Source organism: Sus scrofa, chromosome 6 (assembly GCF_054392235.1).
Source record: "Sus scrofa isolate SSC_HxYL_T2T_F1_AM1 chromosome 6, Sscrofa_HxYL_maternal_Yorkshire_Landrace_v2.0, whole genome shotgun sequence".
NCBI lineage: Eukaryota > Metazoa > Chordata > Mammalia > Artiodactyla > Suidae > Sus > Sus scrofa.
Window position 1 is genome coordinate 165,264,281 of NC_139388.1, and position 21,043 is coordinate 165,285,323.

Sequence of the window (21,043 nt, forward strand, 5' to 3'; positions counted from 1 at the left end):
AGGAGGGCAGCAGGAAAGTGGCTCTTCAGCCTAGGGCAGCCTCACCCAGAGAGGCCTTGGGCTGGGACTAGAGGAGATCCAGGAAGAGCAGGGTGGGCAGAGTCAGTAGGCATGAATGTGGGGACAAGGATGGCTGCCAGGCACCTGACAAGGCTGAGTCCTGGCTGCTGGCAGGGGAGGGAAGGGCTGGAGGCCACTGGGCTTAGCTGACCTCCAGGTGGCCAAGGAGTCCCTAAGCCAACACCCTCTTCTTCTGAAGGCTCTTCCAGTGCCCTCACCATCTGGACAGCTGGTCTAGGCCTGGCAGGTGAGACCCCAGTGGGCACCGTGTCCCAGAGCTGGGTCAAGCTCAGAGGGGAGAGGCTTGTTACTCCCAGGAGTCTGCCGAATGTATAAGAACTTTGTGGAGGGCAAATGAGGTGCCATGTCTGGGGGGTTGTTACAACACGGGGCCCTGAATCCCAGTCCAGACCATGGTTGGGGGGCTTCCAGGTAGTGGGCTGAGAAGAGGCTAGGACTCCCACTGCAGGCACCTGTCAGGGCCTAGGGCCTCAGACTAGAAATTCCACTTTGCCTGCCAACTGCACAGGCAGGGTTGTCCCTCCCCCTGGGCTGGGCTGGTGGGCCTGAGTCTCAGGCCCAGGCCCTGAGGTGGTGAAGGCGGGGAGGGGAGAGCGGAGAGGCCTGGGAGAGGAGATTATATGGGGATGTGTCTGTGTGCTGCCGGGGAACCCTCCTCAGGCAGAAAGTTTTTATGTGGGGCAGTGACCCTTAACCCTGGCAGGACACAGAGGGACTCAGACTCACATTTCTTGAACATCAGTGTCCTGGCCTTGCTCTGGGCACCCTGTTTAAGCCCTCAATGTCCTGGGAGAGAAGGACTCTGGTAGCCATTTTCAGAGGAGAAACCGGAGGCCCGGAGAGGCCATAGGACTCACCAGGATCACACAGCAGGTAACTGTGTCTGAGAGACTGAAGCCTGCGTCTGTCCCCGCTGCAGGCCGAGGCTTCCTTCCCACAAGCAACTACCCTCAGATAAAGCAGTTTTCGCAAAGACTGGGAGGTGTCCTGACGGCCACCAGGGCTGGTTTCCTTCATAAACCTTTGACTTCCAAGGAGGGTATCACCTGAGAATTGCCCAGGAGCAAAAAAGCAACTCAGTTTACAGAGGTGTTTTATGAATGAGAAAGGCTTGTGATTTTACAATAGAACAGTCTATAAAGCTTTGTTCTCTCTTTCTCGCCTGAAGTTCCCAGCGTAAGCCTGGCACTGAGGAGTTTGGGAAGCAGTTAATAAGGGGGTGGAGGAGGGGAGGCCAAAACCACTGCACATCTCCTGGGTGCCAGGCAGGGTTGCCCCCAGCCAGCAACACAGATCACGTGGGCTGGCATTATCGCCCCTGTTTTGCAGAAGCATAAATCAAGGCCTGGACATGTGACTGCCCCCGTTCGGAGAGGGCCTGCACTGGTGCCATCCCTCCTTGCCTGTTGCCCTCTGCATGCGTTAGGCTGAATGCCACCCTCCTCCCCCAACAGCTGAAAGGTCTGGGACCGGGGAGGAGCAGAGAGCCAGGAGGCAGAGGCTTCCTGAGGCTGGTCCCCCCGGCCCTGTCACACTGGGGGTGACACAGAGATACACCCCACACCAGCTCTGTCCTTGAGGTGCCCACATTCTGGGCAAGAGCTGAGCCTCTGCTGGTTAAGGTTCATTGTGACCTGGGCTGGTTTTAGACACGTGCTCCCTGGGGAGGGAGCTCTGAATGCCCAGTGGCCTTGGAGGCGGTGGGGGCCTTGACAGATGAGTCGGGGAAGGTGGGGGTAGGAAAGGGCATTTTAAGCTGAGGGAACAATATGGACAAAAGCCAGGAAGAGGGAGAGTTGGCCTTTTCTTGCAAGTGTTGTGGTTCCGTGTGGGCACAGTCTTGAATGTGACCAGACGGTGGAGCAGAAGCAGAAGTGCCAAGAGCTGGGCTGGAGAAGCGGTGGAGCCTGCCACCTGTGGGGCCTCAGCCTCAGTGTTACCTCCTGGGGAGTGGCAGCCGCAGGAGGGGCTAACAGGAGAGCCACGTGATCAGATGGTGGGAAGGGGAGAGGCAGGAGGTGGCAGAGCAGGGAGGTAAAGGGCACTCACAGGGATGGACAAGCCCAGGGTGGAGCTTGAGGGTAGAAGAGACCCCACAGACAGGACTTGGCTCAGCCTGTGGCACCTGGGGCCGAGGGTGAGGATAGGCCCCGGGTGCGGGGACGATGGCCTCAGCCCTTTGGGAGCCCTGACAGCAGCCCTGCTCCTGCCATCCGTATGGAGTGGATGATTTGGAAAGACATTTCAGGCCACTCAGCGGGAAGAGGAGCCAGGGTCCGAGGCCTTCTGAGCATCAGTGGAAGGGTCAGCCCTTGGGCAGGTCCCTTCCCACCTCTGGACCTGCGTTTCCCCCAACCCGAGATGGGGGAGGGGATGGGTGACGGCACAGGGTCAGACCCCAACTCCCTTGGATTCTAGGAGTTGATGCGCTCATGTCCCTTCTCTCTGGCAGAACCAAGGAGAGCATGTACCACTCGCTGACATACGCCACCATCCTGGAGATGCAGGCCATGATGACCTTTGACCCCCAGGACATCCTACTGGCTGGCAACATGATGAAGGAGGCGCAGTCGCTCTGTCAGAGGTTGGGGCCATGGGGAGGGCAGGCCCAGCCTTCTGTCACCTTGGCCTATCCCAGTGCCCAAAATGCTGCTATTAGTGCTGCTCCTTTTGGCTAAAATGGTGTGTCCCCAAGTTCTGAAAACTGTCTCTTGTTAGCAGTGTCCAGGGAGCCATGTCGTGTGAGCCCATCCCTGAGGGCTTCCAGGGACCAGGCTGGATCGGGAGATGACTCCTGGCCCTGGCACCTAATGACTCTCTGACCTTGGGCGGGTCCCTCTCCATACTCAGTCCTCCCCATCTGTAAAGTGGGTGGGATGACAGGGTTGTTGTGGAGACTGAATGAAGACATCAGTTATGGACCCTGGGGCACAGTTGGTGTTCAGTACACGTGAGCTGCTCGAATGCGTTGGCACACAGGTGGAGTCTTCACTTACCGGGACATCTCCCACCTGCCCCAGCCCAGGCCTGGTGCTGGGCACTGGCCATCATCAGACCCCGGCCCTTCTGGCCCCTGAACTGCCTGACTGGGGAGATAGGCACAGATAGTGACCTCCTGGCATGATGCCAGGAAGCTTGTGGGGTTTGGGGGTTCAGCCGGAGGAGCAGGACAGGCTTCCTGGAGGAGGTGATGCCAGAACTGAGTCTGTAGGGTGACTAGAAACTGGCCAGGGCAGAAGGAGCAGGGCAAGGGGGCTCCCAGAAGAGGCAGCGGCAAGGCAAGGGTGTGAGAAAGCCTGGATTTGGGGGAGTTGCCAGGCGTTTGGTAGGTGGCGTCTATGGGGAGGGGCGCGGGAGGTGTGGTCGGAGGTGCCCAGGGCTCCCCGCCCCCTCCCTGAATGACACGCGCGCCTTTACCTCCTCAGGCACCGGAGGAAGTCCTCTGTAACCGACTCCTTCAGCAGCCTGGTGCACCGGCCCACCCTGGACCAGTTCACGGAAGGTGTGGCACCCGGGATGATGTCCTCTCAGCCTTGCTGCCTGGTTCCAAGCCGGGGCTGGGCTGCTGGTGGGGAAGGGGCAGTTGTCCTCCCGGTGGTCGCCCAGGGGGGCCAGGCCCAGTCGAGATGCTGGGACTTGGGCAGGTCCGATGTGGGGCCCGTTTGAGGAGTGGTCTTGGGGGAGGGGGAGGGGAGGGGAGACGTACCTGACAGCCTGACCTCCCGAAGGCCTGGAAATCGAGGAACGAAAATGCTGTCACAAAGTCATGCCCTTTGCGCCTCAAGCCAGGGTGGGCTTAGGACCAAGTGGGCAGTTAGGTCCTGTGGTTTCCTGTCGTGGTGATCTCACGCATGCCCCAGAGGGAATGTGAGGGGCTGGCACACTGCGAGGAGACAGCCGAGGGCAGTGGGAGAGAAGGTCTGGGCTGCCTGAGCCATGTGGCATCTTTGTGCCATGACCTCATGTGGCAGTCCTGGAGGCAGGGGCTGACAGCCATACCCACCTCCAGAGCCCCGAAGGTTCCAGCTCGAAGCAAAGCATGTGGCAGTGCCACCTTCGTCTTCCCGCCTTCCATGGCTCTCTCCCGCCCACAGGACCGCATCTGGGGTCCTCCACCAGTGTTCAAGGCCCTTGGCAGCCAGACCTCTGCCCCCATCGCTCCCTCTCACCCTACTTCTGCCCTCTGTGGCTCCGCTGTCCGCGAATATCTGAGTAGTTTGGCTCTCCTGGGCCTCTGCCAGAAGAGCTCTTCCTGCCTCATCCCTCCATCCCTTTTTCAACCCCGGTGCCCTCCTGGAAGGCTTTGCTGACTCCTCGAGCTGTGTTAGGTCTCCTTCCTTACCGCCAGGGACTGGAGCTGCCCCGAGTTTATCCATCCCACCCAGCGCAGGAGGACAAGAGAGCAAGGCCCAGGGCCCTGGGCTGACGTGCTGCGGGTGGGGCTGGGGGTGGTGGAGGAATGTAAGTAATTTGGGGCATGGTGAGTGCCGTGAGGTGAGGGAACCTGTGACAGAAGGTGGGTGGAGGAGGCTGGCTCAGGCTCCCGCTGCCTTTTGGGAAGTGGGATGAGACCCGCTGGGCCCTCGCCTCCTGCTGAGACTCCCAGGAGGCTGCAGGGCTTCGTTTTCTCCCCGCAGAGGAGATCCACGCTGAGGTCTGCTACGCAGAGTGCCTGCTACAGAGAGCAGCCCTGACCTTCCTGCAGGTAGGAGCCCGGTCCTTTTACGGACAGCCTGGGGGTGTTCAGGAGACGGTTCACCGTGTCTTAGCCCCAAGGGACTCAGGCAGCCTCAGCCCCTCGCAGTCGAGGCGAGGACGAAGGCTCAGTCACCCCAACACTCCTGGCCCCGGGCAGGCTCAGTGGCAGGGGCGAAGGGCTTTCCCCTCCACACGGTGCCCTGCCAGAGATGCCCCTCCGTCTCGTGACTGCTGTTTCCCTGTCACGGGGACAGCCGTTGTCACCACGCCTGCTTTACAGTTGATTCATTCAACAAACAAGTCTGAATGAATCAAACTTGATTCATTCAAGGAGCTGACCTACAACATACCAGGTTTTGTATGTATGTCATAGGCCTGTTGTTAGTACATACCTTATACATACTGCATGTGTATTTTTAACCTACGTTCACATGTATTATTTAATCATTATTTAACCAGACCTGTGAAGGGGAAGATTAGAGGGAGGAACTGCTTTCCCAGGTCCCGTGGTCAGCAGGTGTCAGAGCTGGGGTTTGAACCCGGTCTGGCCGAGTCAGCCCGTGCTCCTCTCACCACGGTGGAAATCACCATCACCTCGTGATTTTGCCCCAAGAGCCTGGATTACAATGACAACAAATAACCGTCTGTAAATAGGTGTACTGGGGGGGGAGAGGCACATGTCAATTTTACTGTTGGGGTGCTGGGTTTTGTTTGCGTGTCACTTTTCAGGGCCACAAAAAGTGGCCTGTGGCATATGGAAGTTCCCAGGCCAGGGGTCGAACTGCAGCTGCAGCTGCTGGCCTACACCACAGCCATACTGCACAGGACCCTTAACCCACTGGCGAGGCCAGGGATCGAACTGCATCCTCATGGATGCTCGTTGGGCGTGTAACGCTGAGCCACAATGGGAACTCCCGAGGTGCTGTTTTAAATAGCTATTTTTCTCTTTTTGGACTCCAGTTGATTAGAATTGGCTTAATCCTAATTCTTTGTTAGGATCGCTGTAATAACTGCACCATAAATGGCCTTTCCCTTCCTTCGTTTATTTGCTCTGTTATTATACATAATAATACTCCCCACCCAACCAGAGAACAGAGCCCTGCTGGCAAGTCCCCTTGCCCTCTGCCTCCCTTTCTCCAGGGAAACCACTTCCTAGAGTTTTGGATTTATCACCCCCACCCTACTTTTTAAAATAGTTTTCTCAGCTTCCTATTCATGGTCGAAGCGCCTGTTGACATGTGTTAGTTATCTTTGCGCTCCTGAAGACCGCGAGCGGAGGGGGACTTGCTTTCCTCCCGCAACCCATGCAGCTGTGTGAGGCTCCCTCCCGTGAATACGCCGGTTTGTTTATCCATCCTCCTGCTGGGGACATCGCATTGTTTCTGCTTCCCAGCTGCTGTGAACAGTGGTGCTCTGAGCATTCTTGAAGGTGCTCATCCATTTCTCCTGGGAGTCCACCTGGGCGTGGGGCTGCCACGTGGGCTCCAGGTATTGGTGCTTTAAATTACACGTGTTAAATACCTGCTTGATGTGAAAAACACAAACGATCCCAAAAGGAACGTCTCTCTTCCATCCCCACAGTTCCTCCACCTGGAGAAGGAGCGTTTCCGCCAGGCTTTCTCCACGTACCTAGTATGTGGATACGTGAGCCTGGGGAAGGAGGTCGTGGTCCAGCCCGGGGCATTTTGGAGGTCTTATTCGGCAAGGAAGATCCTCATCTCAAGTCCCTGGTTTGGCTGACCTCTGACCCCACCCAAGCTGGGCCCCTCCTAAAGCTGGGCCCAGAGAGGGGCAGGCAGGACCCTGAGCCTTGCCCGAGCTGTCTCATGCCGGTGGCTCCCCACCCAGGCCCCGCTCTTAGCATCTCTCCCCCCGCAGGACGAGAACATGGTGAGCTTCATCAAGGGCGGCATCAAAGTGCGAAACAGCTACCAGACCTACAAGTGAGTGGGGCTGGCTGGGGGGCCTGGGGCGGCGGCACCCCTACTCCGTGCCCCTCAGGCTGCTCTGTGGGAGGTAGATGGAAACTCAGAATGCCGTGTGACCTCAGATAGATCTCTGCACCCTCAGAAACTCAGTTTTCTGGAATATTATTCTACTTTTTTTTAGGGGTGTATCTGTTCATTTGGTCCCCCCGAGTGCTGACTCTGTGCCTGACTCTGAGCTAGGGGAAAACATTCTGTACAAACAGCTCAGTCTGGTTGGGGTGGGGGGAAGACACAGGAACAGTAATTTTGAGCACAGCAGTAGAACTCCTACATGGCTGTTAAGGCCCCATCCAAATGCCACTTTCCCCATGAAGCCTTCCTTGAACTTCACTTCCATTACACAAGGATGGCTGACGCGCTCTCGCTCGCGCGCTCTCTCTCTCTCTCTCCCTCTCTCCCTCCCTCCCTCCCTCCCTCCCTCTCCGACACACACACACACACACACACACACACACACACACACACACACACCCACACCCTCCCCACACTGGGAGCTCCTTGAGGGCCAGATCACTTCCATGCTGACTCAGCCCTGGGTCATGCATAGGCTGTGTTTATGGAGCAAAAGCATATAGACGCAACCCAGGGCTTTGACCCAACATGGTGCCACAATCTGTATCTACAGTTCCAACATTAGAGAAGCTCTTGGTCTCCCCAACTTTGGCATTAAAACTCCTTTCCCATTAAGAGTTGAATTGACTTGAGACTGTCATCTTTATTTTCCCCACTTAATGTGGCTGTTTCCCTGCAGAGAGATTGTGAGTCTGATGTCAAAGTACTGCTGGGGTTTAACACACCATGGGTACGTGGGCACCACGTTACTTTGTGGGTCTCTGCTGCTGTCATTCAGGGGAACCAGACAAGGGTGCTGGCCCCTCTGGTCTCCCCAGCTGCCGGCGTGATGTTTGTAAAGCACAAACCTGGTCAGGTCACCCCCTGCCAACCCCTGGGACCCCTCTCGCTCTTAGAATAAAGCCCTGGGTCATTGCTGAGTCATTCCTGGGCATCCCCCTGTCCTCTTAGCCACATCTCCTGTCCCATTCTGCCCAAGACATTTGGGCCTTCCCTCAGCTTTTCAAACATGCCAGCTTGTTCCTACTGCAAGGCCTTTGGACATGAGGCCAAGAACTCTCTGTGCCAGGCTGACTCTGCCTCATCCCTCAGGTTTCAGCTCCACTGCCAGCTCCTTGAGGACACCTTCCCAGAGCCCCAGCCTAGGTCGGGCCCCAGGGTTCCTCCTCATCCTCACATGACTCAGCAGGAATCTGCCCCTAGAGTGGGAGAGTTGTGAGGACAGCAGCGTGGTGGCTTTGCTCCCTGCTGTCCTTCAGTGTTTGGCACAAAGAGCCTCAGCCTGTGTTTGCTGGGTGGACATCCCCAAGATCCTCACGGCCCGGGAAGGGGCAGGCTCGTCGCCAAAGCCCCTGACTGCCCCAGGTGGGCTGGGCTGTGGGCTCTGTGCCCTTGGGGACCAGAAGAAAGAGGGTTGGATTCCAACCAGAGACTCCAGGAGGACTTTCTCTGAGAGGTGGTGTTGGCGTTGGCCCAGCGGTTCTCAGCAGGGGCAGTTTCCCCCAGGGGACATTCGGCAACGTCTCGAGACATTTTGGTTGTCACACTTGGGGGAGGCTGCTCCTAGAATCCAGTGGGTAGAGGCCAGGGATGCTGCCGAACATCCCAGGACGCACCCGACAGCCTCCCGCCCCCACCCGAACAAAGAACTTACCCAGCTGAAAATGTCAGGAGTGCAGAGCTAAGAAACTGTTCTAGACACAACGCAGGGCACGAGCAAGGGCCTAGATGTTGGGTAAGGCGGGTGTGCAACGGCTGAAATGCAAGAGCAAGGGGCGTGTCATCATGGTGGGAGATGCGGCCAGAAAGTCCTCAAGTCTCCGTGCTCTGGGTTGCCAGACTGTGAAACACCCACTGCCAAGGAGCTGTGAGATCAGCTGGGAATGGGGGCAGCTTCAGCCCAGCTGGAGTGGACCCACCCCTAAACGGGCTGAAGCAGCCTTTACCCCCTCTGCAGGGAGCTGGACAGCCTCGTGCAGTCCTCGCAGTACTGCAGGGGGGAGAACCACGGGCACTTTGAAGGAGGGGTGAAGCTTGGCGTGGGAGCCTTCAACCTGGTGAGTGGGCGTGCCCTCCCCGTGTCTGTCTGGGTTCAAGATTAATCTCTCCTGCATGTCCCTGCCCTACACATGGTGTCTGCTGGGCTACTGTCCTGCGCCCTAGGCCAGCCCGGGGCCCCCGTGATGAAGCAGACATGTTGCCAGCCTGGGGGGCTTACAGCTGGGGCGGGGGCGCGGTGCTGGTGCAGGCTCCAGAGTCCCTTCCTGGCATTTCTTCCCAAGGCAAGTTGAAAACTTGGAATCCACTATGGTGGCAGCGTTTATGGTGCCTTTTCCTCCCTGGAGAGCTGGTGGGTGAACATGGAGCAGTGGCCGAGGAGACAGGCCTGGGAATAGCTGACCCACAAGGAGCAGAGAGCTAGGACTCCTTCCTGGGGAGAGTAGGGGAGGGTTTCTGGGGGCGGGGGATAGTATTTGAGTTGGATCTTAAAGGATCCACAGGGGAAGTTTTCCAGGCAGGAAGTGCATCTAGGCAAAGGGAACAGTATGAGCTGAGGTAGGGAGGCTTGGAGGAGTCGTGCCTGGTCCTGGGTGGCCAGGAACTTATTCGAAGTGCATGTGTGATGGCAGGGGGTGGCTTTGTCCTTCCAGGGGTGGGTCCTTGCTCCTCTCTGGGTTCCAGATTCCTCATAAGTAAAATGGGAGCAGTGATCCTGGCCCAAGTGCTGAGAAATACAAGCTGCCAAGTACATCAGCTACTTTAGCGGGTTATAGGCAGACTGTCTTGGGTTCAGGAGTTGGCTCCACCTCTGCCGAGCTGTGTACCCTTAGGCATATCCTGTCGTTTATCTGTGCCTCTGTTTCTCCATCTGTCGAAAGCAGCAGTAATCCCTTTGCGGGTCTGTTCTGAGGATCAAAGGCAATGACAGAGGCCCTAGGACAAAGTAGGGATTCGGTGTAATAACATTGATAGCTAACTGCTAGGTGCAGGCCCCATTACATGCTTGACATAAAGAAATCTCATCTATCTGGTAGGGGGTATTAATATTTCCACTTTACAGATGAGGAAACGGAGGCATAGCGATGAAACCTGACTGCCCCAGGTGACCTTGCTGGGACTGGTGGCACTAGAATTTAGACACAGTCTGCTCCTAATTGTCACGTGTAATGTCTCTCTGTCTCAGGAACTTGGCCTTCAGAAACCTGGGGCCTGAAGTTCCCATCATGGTGCAGTGGAAGTGAATCTGATAGGAACCATGAGGTTGTGGGTTCGATCCCTGGCCTTGCTCAGTGGGTTAAGGATCCGGCATTGCTGTGAGCTGTGGTGTAGGTCACAGATGCGGCTCGGATCCGGCGTTGCTGTGGCTGTGGTGTAGGCCGGCAGCTATAGCTCCGATTGGATCCCTAGCCTGGGAACCTCCAGATGCCGCAGGTTCAGCCCTAAAAAACAAACAAACAAAAAAAGAAAACCTGGGGCCTCCTCGTGGGCATTCCAGAGTCAGGGCCTGCACCTCTGGGACTTACCCCCCGGGCTCTGGAGGTTTGGAGATTGGGAGCGGCAGCTGCCAGCCCTTCCCATGCCCACCGCCCTCTTCCCGCAGACGCTGTCCATGCTTCCTACTCGGATCCTGCGGCTGCTGGAGTTCGTGGGGTTTTCAGGGAACAAGGTAACCACCTTCCTTCTGGGGCTCCCAGCCCCCTCAGAGGGCCTGAGGGCTGGAACTCAGCTGGACAGGGTGCAGTTGGACACAGCCCTATCTGTGCCCCCATCTCAGTCCAGTCCTGGTTCAGTCTCCGTTGTCGGGTGGCCCTGGGCAAGGCCCAAACCTCTGGCCTCAGTCTCCTCTCCTGCAGAGGGGGCCAACAGTCCCTGCCTGGCCCCTCCCAGGTAGAGAGGCTCCAGGTGAGGGTGGGTGTGAAGAACAGCTCCATGCAGCGGGCTGGGGTCATAGTCTCTGAGCCGGAAGGTGTCAGGACCTGGTCCTTCTCCCCTTCGCTTGGGACCGTTCCCTGCTCTGGAAAGTACCCGAGGGAAGCCCTCCTGTGCATTGGGCCCTGAGGGCGGGAACCAGAGGACTCAAGCACCCAGAGGTTTTACTGCGGGCAGGAAGCTGAATGCCAGGTAGATCGGGAAGGGCTCCCTCGTGGAAGAGGCCCTGTGTGGTGCGAGGAGCACTCACCTGGGAGTCAGGAGCCCTGGGTAAGTCAGGCCCAGCCCCCTTCCCCCTGTGGCTCTGAGCAAAATCTGCCCTCCCCTGGGCCTCTTTTCTATAGAACAAGGGGCTTTTTTCTAGATCAGGTCAGTGTTTCTCAAACTTGGGCTTTCTCTGGCCCTTCCTGGTTTTTGCCATGTCCATGGACATCTATTTTATTATTTATGTATTGTTTTTTCAAATGTGGTTCATATTTAAATTTATTTAAAGAAAGTATTACTCCACAGAAAACACGTTACATGGTACGATAAGAGCAGAATCATAACAACAAATCCTGCAAGGAGCAAGCACTCTGAGAAAGCTCACAGCCTGGCTGTGTGTCTGTGCACAGGGATACACACCAACATCTTTTTCCTGGACACCGTCAGGGGGACAGACGGGCTCTGGGGAGGAAAGACCCTCGCCCAGGACTCTGTGCTTCCTCATGCCTGTCTGCCGACCTGTACGAGCTCCGTTGCCACCGTGGTCCACGGCCCAGGCCTGAGGAAACCCTCGTTAGAGGCTCTGAAGGCCCCTTTCAGCTTCGTTTTCTTAAGGAGGCCCTTGGGTCATAGGTAGGCTTTCAGGACGGTGATGGGAGGGAAGAACGTGAGAGAGGGGACAGTGTGGCCTGCCTGGCCAGGAGGAGAGGGTGGCGAGGCCAGAGCAAGAGAAGCCTCCTGCACCGGCTCCGTCGTGGCATTTATCCCAAAGGTGAGGGGGCTCTGGAGGGTCCAAGGCAGGGGGAGCCGTGTCAGGTTTGTACATTAGAAAGAACAGGAACACGCTGGAGGATGGAGAGCCGGACTACAGGCGGCGAGACAGGGGACAGTCCTCAGGGCCCTATCTGCGCCCCAAGCCTGTGGTTAGGGCTAGCTGCCTCCTACTCCCCACCAGACTTGGGGCTGCTCGGGGCCTTGGCACCAACCACTGGGACCTAGCAGGTGGGGACGAGGGTGTTGTGGAGGCGGGGACACCGGGACCCTTCGCCCTGGCCGTTGCAGCAGTATCCTCTGTCCCCAGCAAGGTCGCTGAGGCACCTAGAGGGGCGGGCCCTTGTCAGGGGTTGCACAGCCTGGGAGCCCCTGGCCCGGCCGCCAGTGCTCCAGACTTGGAGTCCAGTCTGTCTGGTCCCTGCCACAGCCACATGGCCCCCACCGCTGTCCAGCAACCTCCCCTGGGGAGCTCAAGCCTTGCTGGCCTCAGCCTGTCCTGTCTTTCCCCAGGACTACGGGCTGCTGCAGCTGGAGGAGGGGGCAGCGGGGCACAGCTTCCGCGCTGTGCTCTGTGTCATGCTGCTGCTCTGCTACCACACCTTCCTCACCTTCGTGCTCGGTAGGTGCTGGGCCTCTGGGCGTTGGTGGGCTCTGAGAGCAGGGGGTGAGAGGGCTGGGGGCTGCAGACCCTGCTCGGGCCCTCCAGGACCGGGGACGGGGCACTGAAACTGCATCCACTGTCCTGGGCCTGGCCTCAGACCATTCACCTCCTCACAGTGCGACTGGGTTCCCGCCTCAGTTTTCTCATCTGCGAAGTGGGGGTGGCCCCGCCCACCTTGTAGGGGGTGTGAGGATGCTTAGGCTCTACTAGCTATTCAGCCCTTGCATCACCCTGGCGGTGGAACTATCACCCCCGTTCCTGGAGGGGAAACGGAGACGCTGGGAAGCCCCTGGTAGGTTGCTGGGAGGGTCACCAGGGAGGATGGTGACGTGTGCTATTGTCCCCTCACCTCCTCTAGGCACCGGGAACGTCAACATCGAGGAGGCAGAGAAGCTCTTGAAGCCCTACCTGAAGCGATACCCAAAGGTGAGCCCCACCTGCTGGCAGGCTCCCCAGCCCACGTGGGCCCCGCGGACCCCCGGGGACCCACGCGCCTGTCCTTGCAGGGCGCCATCTTCCTGTTCTTTGCGGGGCGGATCGAAGCTATTAAAGGCAACATCGACGTGGTGAGTCGTGGGCGTCCAGGCCAGGGCTGGAGGCCTGTCGGGTCCCCAGGGCAGTAGGGAGACACACACAGAGGGGGACTCGGGGAGGGGCAGACGGCGAGGGGCCCGCAGAGAGGAGCGGGGGCGGGAGAGGCCCTTGGACGAGACAGTCGGGGAAGACAGACGGGGCGCACGCGGCGGCGTTTGTGGCGAGGAGGGTGTGACAGGGAGACGTGGGGCTGCAGCATCCCCGAGGAAGGCAGAGGCGAGGGAAGACCTGCTCTCCCGGGCGTGGCGACGGGCTGGAACCTGGTGAAGGGGGGAGGGGGTGCCGAGGGTGAGGCTGGCCCCTTGCCGGCCTGGCTAAGGGGTCTGGGCTGCGCAGGGGCAGGGAGCCTTCAAGGGGGTGAAAGCTGGGACGGCCACAGTCCTGGCAGAGTCCCCAGCACGAAGCCAAGGCCTGGGCTGGACTCCTGACTGGGAGCTCCGGGGTCTCCCGCCGGCCCTGCTGGGATGGGTCAATTCTCCGGAGCTGCTGAAACCTTCAGAGTTTGCTCTGAGGAATAGGCATCATTGTCTGACTTTACCACTTCCTGCGTCACTGTGGGCGGCAGGAGGCTGGGACGGAGGGCGCGGAGTGCGGGCAGGCGTGGGTGTGGGTGCAGATGCGGGGCCAGCACCGAGGCTGATGAGCGGTGCCCACAGGCCATCCGGAGGTTCGAGGAGTGCTGTGAGGCCCAGCAGCACTGGAAGCAGTTCCATCACATGTGCTACTGGGAGCTGATGTGGTGCTTCACCTATAAGGGCCAGTGGAAGATGTCTTACTTCTACGCAGACCTGCTCAGCAAGGAGAACTCCTGGTCCAAGGTGCGCTGACACCCGGTGTCGGGGGAGGTGGGGCCGGGCCAACCCACACCAAGGGCCACCACCCACAGTGAACACAGACGGCTCAGCTAGAATTTAAGCAACACCGTGAATTCCACTAGGCCTCGGGGTTGGAAGGAACTCAAGGCCATGAGGAGCAGAGAACTTTTAGAACTGCAGTGTGTCTAAGGAGACTTTTAGTCACAGGGGAGGCTCCCACCGTCTAGGTGAGTGTTGCCCAACAGAGCTTTCTGTTAGGGTAGAAATGTTCTATGTCCGCCCTGTCCAGGGCAGCAGCCCCCAGCCCTCTGTGCACACTGAGCCCTTGAAACCTACCTATTGCAGTTGGGAAACTGGATGGTTTCAATTTGCATTTGAATTAGTTTAAATGTAAAAAGTCACATGGAGCTGTGGACATAGTACTGAATTTGGTGAGTATAAATACAGAAGGCTTATTGGTTCATGTAACTGAAGAGTCTAGGTGCATCTGCCTTCAGGTAGGGCTGAATCCAGGAATTCAGATTATGTCAGCTGGGCTTGTTTTTTCCATCTGGTACTGTGCTCTTCTCTATGACATCTTTGTGATGCAGACAGGTTCTCTCCATGTGCCAGAGGGGTGGCAATGGTCTGCCTGCCTCCAACTCACATCCTCACCCACAGTCCCACAGTACAGCCTCATTGGTTCCTGCGTCAGTGCCCGCAGACGAGGTGGGGGAATTCTCCTCACAGATCAGGAGCTGGGAGAGGGGTAGTTCTTCAGAAGGAAAATGAGGCGATGTCCCCAGGATAAGTGTTTGTTGGGGGTGGGCATTAAAGAGCTGCCACGTAGGCAGAACAAAGCAGAACAGATGCTCAGCATAGGTTAGAACATCGTGGTAAGCGGTGAAGTAAGTCCTGGCCATTATCACAGAGTGATCCTAGCACAGAATTCTGATCCAGCACTCTTAGAATTATCTAGATCATCACAGGGCATCAGGTACTGTCAAATCCACAGCACTTGGGTCTCAGTGGCCTTAAATCCCTGTCTCTCCTGCCTTCCCCACCTCTGCTTGGAAGTTCCTTTTGAGTCTCCCTGCCTGCGGCCCAAGTTTCACGGGAAGTATCTGGTCAGGGCAGGTAGGCTGAGCTCTGACTGTGTGCCCAGCACTGGCCGTCCCTCCACGTCACAGCCAGTGAAGGAGACGTCATCTCCGAGAGGCACCTGCGGGTCACCGAGGCTAAGAGAGGGCATGTGACTTTCCTGGGCCACACAGCTGCTGACGACAGACACTGGATTTGAAGGCGGGTCTGCGTAACTCAGAGGCCTCTGCTTTCCCCTTGCTCCTCACATCCCCCGAGGAGGCCCAGCTGGCCCGAGACCGCCCTGCTGTTGAAGGCACTTCCTTCGGCCCAGCCCCTGTGGGCCCAGCATTCATTCCTCATTCTCTCCCACTCCCAACACACCCTTGGGGAACCTTTTTATACTAAAGGGACCTAGAAGGCTTGTGTGGAGTGAGGCAGGCAGCTGGGCCCACCTCCCTGGGGAAGACGAGGCCTGCGGTCCACACAGCTGTGAGAAGCAGAGGGAGGGCCAGGCCTCCCAGGCGTCGGGAAGCCTGGCAGGACGTCGGTGCAGCCTCCAGCCCTGCGCAACGTTGGGTGGCCAGCCCCCTTCCCTCTGCAATGCTTTCCTCAGAAGCATTTCCTGGAAAGTGGGGTGTGGCTCCCCCAGTGCTGGGGCCTCATTCATTCCTAATCTCCAGCACTCGGCCACCAGCGTCCACCAACCTCCAGCTCTAGGGAGGTGGCCTGTGGGCACAGCCATCTATGTCGGCCCCTCTGCTCAGCACCCTTCCCTGCCTGTACCATGCCGAGTTGTCCCTGTGGGCCTGTCATGTGTTCCCCACTGCATGCAGCTTGGAATGGCCAGAAACAAGCTGGTGACACCTGTGTGCTCAGTGCTGTAAGGGGGGCATCTGAGGGGAGCTCAGAGGCAGCCCTGAGCAGCCCAGCAAGGAGGACAGGGGAGGCCTCTGGAAAGGCAGACGTCTGAATTGAACCTTGAAGGAGGAGGAGTTAGGGTGGTGGAGGGGAGGAAGTGGGAGGGCATCCCAAACCAAGAGAGCAACCAGGGCCAAAGGCTCGGAAGCTAGGGTGCTGCCAAGAGGTTCTGGGCCAGCAGATGAAGGTTTGTGGGTGAACACGCAAGGGGACTGCGGAGAGACCGTCCCGCTAAGCCATTTATGGAAGCTTCTTGAGAACAAGGGCCGTCTGACTGCACAAAGCCTGGTAGGATTATCCAGCACAATAAGTATATGGGGTCAATAGGCAAACAGGTAACTCTGGTGACTCGCATCAGAGAAGGGGCTGCTGTTTCCATCAGTGTGGCTCCGTAACCTCCCTTGATGACTTGGACATGTGTGGGTCTCGCAGCTGTCGGTCACTGCATGCGTCCTAATTCTCTTTGACTCACTGGGGGTGTGCTGTCCAGGGGGCATAGCAGAAGGCTCTTTGAGGATGAGCCCGGCAGAGAAGGGACAGTGGCATTCCAGGGACAGGGACAGCACAGGCCAAGGCCTAGGTGAGTTTAAGGAATGATGGGAAATAAGTGGCCAGAAGAGGAGGAGCCAGGAAAGCAGGTCATGAGCGGCTGTCTGGGCGCTAGTCTGACAGTAGGGAATCCCCCTGATGCTTGTGGCTTAGATTCGTGCCTTAAGAGATCCTCCTGCAGTCACACCAGATCCCATTCTCGGGCAGGACATGGCAGCGAACCAAGCAAAGGATCCCTCAAGGCTTGTGTTCTAATGGTAGGAGACAAGAAACAAATACCTGTGCAGTGTGAGACAATGTCAGGTTCTGGTGAGTGCCATAAAGAAAACTCAGTCCTTAGAGTTCCCATTGTGGCTCAGCAATAACAAACCCAACTAGTATCCATGAGGATGGGGGTTCGATCCTTGACCCCGCTCAGTGGGCTAAGGATCTGGCCTTGCCGTGAGCTGTGGTGTAGGTCGCAGAGGAGGCTCAGATCTGGTGTTGCTGTGACCGTGGTGTAGGCCAGCAGCTGCAGCTCTGATTCGACCCCTGGCCTGGGAACCTCCTTATGCCGAGGGTGTGGTCCTAAAAAGCAAAGAGTCCAGGTAAGGATGCTGGGCATGATGGAGGGCATGATGGAACAGCGTGGCCAGGGAGGGCTGTCTGAGAAGAAATGGGGTGAAGGAGCAAGCCATGTGGCCATCTCAGTTAAGAATGTTCCAGGCAAAGAGCACGGTAGATGCAGGGGGAGTGGAGGAGGAAGCTGAAGCCGTGAGTTGATGTGTTCTGGAAACAGCCTGGAGACCAGTGTGGCCAGAAGATATGAATGAGGGGGCAGCAGTGGGAGATGACGGTGGAGAGGAAGCTGGGGGGAGGCTGGATAGGGCCCCACAGGCCATGACAGGGAATTTGGCTGTTATCCTGAGTGCGATGGGACATGAGGGGAAGACTTTCAGGAGTGATTGACATGATCTGAGTTTCAAAAGTCAGAGTGGCGATGCTGCGAGAGTGGCTTGCGGGGGCAGGAGTGGGAGCAGATCCGTTGGCAGACCACGTGCACTAGGGCAGTAGAAAGGCATCGCTGGTGGCCTGGAGCAGGGAGACAGCGTGGAGGCTGGTGCAATAACAGGTGAAGGATGGGGCAGGGCCCGTGAGATTTGAGAGCCAAATAGCAGGTAAAATCTTGAGGACTTGGTGGCTCACTAGCAGGGCAGGGAGAGGGAGCCGGCACAGTTGACACCGCCAGGTTAGAGATGGGACAGGGAACAGATTTCACTGAGGGAGCTGCTGCTCAGCACACCCCGCACTGACCAGCTTCTCCTCTTTTTGTGAAGGGCAGACTGAGGTGCTGAGGGCAGAGTGGAATGGGAGTAGCCCTGGGATTCACCCTGAGGGGGGTTGCCAGGTGCATGTGGCTTTCCACCTTCTGCAAAGACTGGACTCGAGGATGGCCTGCTTCCTTCCCCCTCCGTTTCTTTCTGAGCTGGTTCCTGGGTAGCAGCCCCAGGTGACTGTTATTCAAGACTCCGCCACTGGAGGGCAGCACCGAGCCAGGCTCCCGGGCACAGACTTCAGGCAAAGGGGTGCGGCTTTCAGGGATGGATTCTCTGGGGCGGAGGTGGAGGGGGGGCACTCTGCGGAGCGGCCCCTCCCTTGTCACTGGCAGCTGTGGATCCTGTTGGCAAGGCCCCTGAAGCCACACCAATCCGAGGTCATTCCCACTTCTGTCCCTGTTCAGCTCTGCGGTCCCAGGGAGCAGAGGTGGGATACAGCTTGCTTCCGGGCATCGTCTTTGCGATCAAGTGAGGTGATGCCCGTAAAGTACCTGGCACACAGTAGGCAGTGTCACCAAGGGACCCTGAGCTGAGCCCTGACCCGGGTTCCTGCTCATTCTTCTGGCCTCATACCTCTTCTTTTACACATCCCAGGCTTTCTGCCGCTGATTCGTGTCCTACTTAGACATCTCTGCCGTCTCTGGCTTTGAACAGGCTGTTCCCTTTTTCTGTCTCTGTGAATCGTACCCTCGGCATTCGAGGGCCCAGTCTGCCACAGCTGCTTCCCAGGAGCCCCGCGACCCCGTCTCTGCGCCCCTGTCCTCAGCACAGGCTCATACACCCACTAGCTCTTGAGTCCACCCTGCTGCTTCCGAGTGGGGAGAGCAGCTGCCTAAACACGGCGCATCGTGGAATTCACTCCCGGCTCAAGTCCTCAGCTGCCTCCGCTTCTTCCCCGGTTTCTTCCGCTGGGCTTGAGGATAATGTACTGTTAGCTCTCCCTGGGCCACAGTGAGGTCCCGGTGTGGTGTCTGCGCAGTTTGGGACTGTGACTGGAGGGCGGGGTGCTCCTACCTGACTCTACTCTCCGCTCACAGGCCACCTACATCTACATGAAAGCCGCCTACCTCAGCATGTTCGGGAAGGACGACCACAAGCCATTCGGGGATGACGAGGTGGAGTTGTTTCGGTGGGTCTGACCATTGCACCCTCCCCTGAGCAGAGGGAGGTGGTGTGGTTGTCATCTCCTGGGCTCTGCGCCCCCTGACCCTCTGCCAGGGTCCCCCCACATGCCTGTCACCCCCTCCTACTGCCGCTGCTCGTTAGTCCTTCGTCTGTTCAGAGGTTTTCTTTCGCAAAAGTGGTTTTATCAACATCCTTTACACGGAAGCACTTTCATCTGGGGGTAGGACAGATGTGGACACTGAAGTCCAGAGAGGTTCCTTCTGCTGAGTTAACCTGATACACTCAGAAAACCACAGACTTGGAATCAAACAAACAGGATTAGACTTAGCCTCTGCCATTTGTTAGCTGTGTCATCTTGGACAATTCCAGCATCTACAAAACGGGAATAACAACCTCTGCTTTGCAAGGTTCGTGGCAAATCAAATAGAGAATAGATTTAAAGAGCCTGGCATAGGGCCTGGAGCCACTAAGTGGAGGCTGCTTTTATTCTTATCTGCACTGCTGTGTTTGCCTCCTCTGAGAGGCCTGGCGCAGGGTTCAGCCATGGCAGCTGAGGATGGAGCCAAGGCTTTCTTCTAGTCCTGCCGGGAGTCAGCCCCAACTTTCAGACATGGAAATGGTGGTAGCTCAAGCTTCGTGGGCTGTCACAACCCCGGGGCACATCATTCACCACGTGATTCTTTCTCCATTTGTGTAACTCTTCCAGAAGGTCTGTGAGGGTAAGCCTCTGAAGGAAGAGTAATTTCTCCTCCATCCTTCTAGGTTTTTGGCTGAGGCCCTCCTGATAAGACAGATTAACAGGAGAAAAGCAAACAAAAGTCTAGTAACTCCTGTATGCAGTGGAGAGATGAAGGAAACTGAGTAATTCTCTGAAGCAGCCCAAGCCATTACTTTAAATACTGTCTCAGTGAAAAGACAAAAGATTTGGGGGACGGGGAACCAGTTACAGGAGGTTTTCAGGTAAGATAGGGTATTAAGTTTAAGTTTCTGCCTTCACCATTAATACAGTTCTAGAGCTCTAGTTATCCTCTGCTTCCTGGTACAGAGAGACAGCCTTGCAAATGCAGACTTCTTTTATAGGTAGAAATGTCTCCTCCAAAAAGTAATTTCTACCAGGTTTTCAGAGCTTTTGTGACTGCTGTTTCTTAAAAACCATCAACCTAAAACAATCTCTATGCCAAAGAGGCATATTTGGGGTGACGACTTCTGTTCCCCTTCATATCATCATCTCCATTCCAGGGGTGAGAAGTTGGCCCAGAGAGGTTCCACAGTGAGTGAGTGGGGAAGGTGTGTGGCAGGGGCCTCACAGCGAGGTCCAGCTGTTTCCTGGGCCTGGACAGCTCAGGTCTGAAGGTCACAGCCATACCTCATGACTGTGGCAGCGATAGAGGGTGGGCGAGGCCCCAGATGTGGAGGCTTGCCCAGCTGCATACCCCGTCTTACTCTAACCCGGAAGCAGTTGAAGAGGCCACAGCTCACATGGCCAAAGTTAAAGTTTGCACTGTGCAGGCTTGGGCAGGGCCTTCTCTTTCTCTGTGTTAGTCTCCTCTGTGAACCTGGGGTCGGACTTCTGCTGGGCCCTCAGGAAAGGGGTCTGGGAGTAGAGGAGAGACAGCTAGAAGGCAGAGCAGGTCTGGGGGAGTCGTGTGCATTCTCACCTCTGCCTGCTTGCGTGGGGGGGCTCTCTGCCTAGCCATAGGCAGTGGGCAGGTCTTGGGGCAGGCCCTGAGTCCAGCACTCTCATTATATAGATGGGAAACTGAGGCCCAGAGAGCAGCCAAGCAGAGGCTAGGCAGACTGGGGACTCCCAGAACTTTTTAGCTTTTTCTCACCCTCTCTCACCCTCCTCATCTCTTCTGCAGAGCTGTGCCAGGCCTGAAGCTCAAGATCGCTGGGAAGTCTCTACCCACAGAGAAGTTTGCCATCCGGAAGTCCAGACGCTACCTCTCCCCCAAACCTATCTCATTGCCAGTTCCTGCTCTGGTGAGTAGAGGGTCTTAAATGGCTCCCGTTTAAGATCGTGGGGATTAACTGAGAGCCAAGGTTATAGCCACTGACCCTGGGGTGGGGGAGTCAATGAGGGAAAATGACCTTTATGCCTCAGGGGCCTGGAGAGGAGCTCGCAATTCACCTGGCACTGAGTGGAGACATAGAGGAGTTTGAGCCTGCCTCCACCGCTGAGAAGGCACTGGTCTGCTAGGGAAGAGGGTGGGGAGACAGGTGAGCAGGCTGCAGGTATCTCAGGACAGAAAGAGC

General features: G+C 57.2%; 1 protein-coding gene across 13 annotated transcripts in view; it reads left to right on the forward strand.

Annotated features, from left to right (window-relative positions):
- TTC39A (tetratricopeptide repeat domain 39A) overlaps positions 1–21,043 on the forward strand; it is a 47,825-nt gene that overhangs the window by 21,514 nt on the left and 5,268 nt on the right. For 11 of the 13 annotated variants that reach the window (XR_014808348.1, XR_014808350.1, XR_014808349.1 and 8 more), the window contains 12 exons: positions 2,534–2,665; positions 3,507–3,583; positions 4,719–4,786; positions 6,658–6,722; positions 8,797–8,896; positions 10,441–10,506; positions 12,258–12,366; positions 12,767–12,834; positions 12,915–12,974; positions 13,659–13,820; positions 18,700–18,791; positions 20,650–20,770. Coding sequence is in view for 9 of the 13 variants with exons in the window: in XM_021096670.2 (XP_020952329.1) it covers positions 2,534–2,665; positions 3,507–3,583; positions 4,719–4,786; positions 6,658–6,722; positions 8,797–8,896; positions 10,441–10,506; positions 12,258–12,366; positions 12,767–12,834; positions 12,915–12,974; positions 13,659–13,820; positions 18,700–18,791; positions 20,650–20,770 (1,120 nt within the window). In the remaining 4 variants the exon portion in view is untranslated. Of the gene's footprint in view, positions 1–259; positions 308–823; positions 955–2,533; positions 2,666–3,506; positions 3,584–4,718; positions 4,787–6,172; positions 6,268–6,360; positions 6,723–8,796; positions 8,897–10,440; positions 10,507–12,257; positions 12,367–12,766; positions 12,835–12,914; positions 12,975–13,658; positions 13,821–18,699; positions 18,792–20,649; positions 20,771–21,043 lie in introns of those variants that run through there. The other 2 variants (XM_084965139.1, XM_005665442.4) reach the window with 2 other exon arrangements.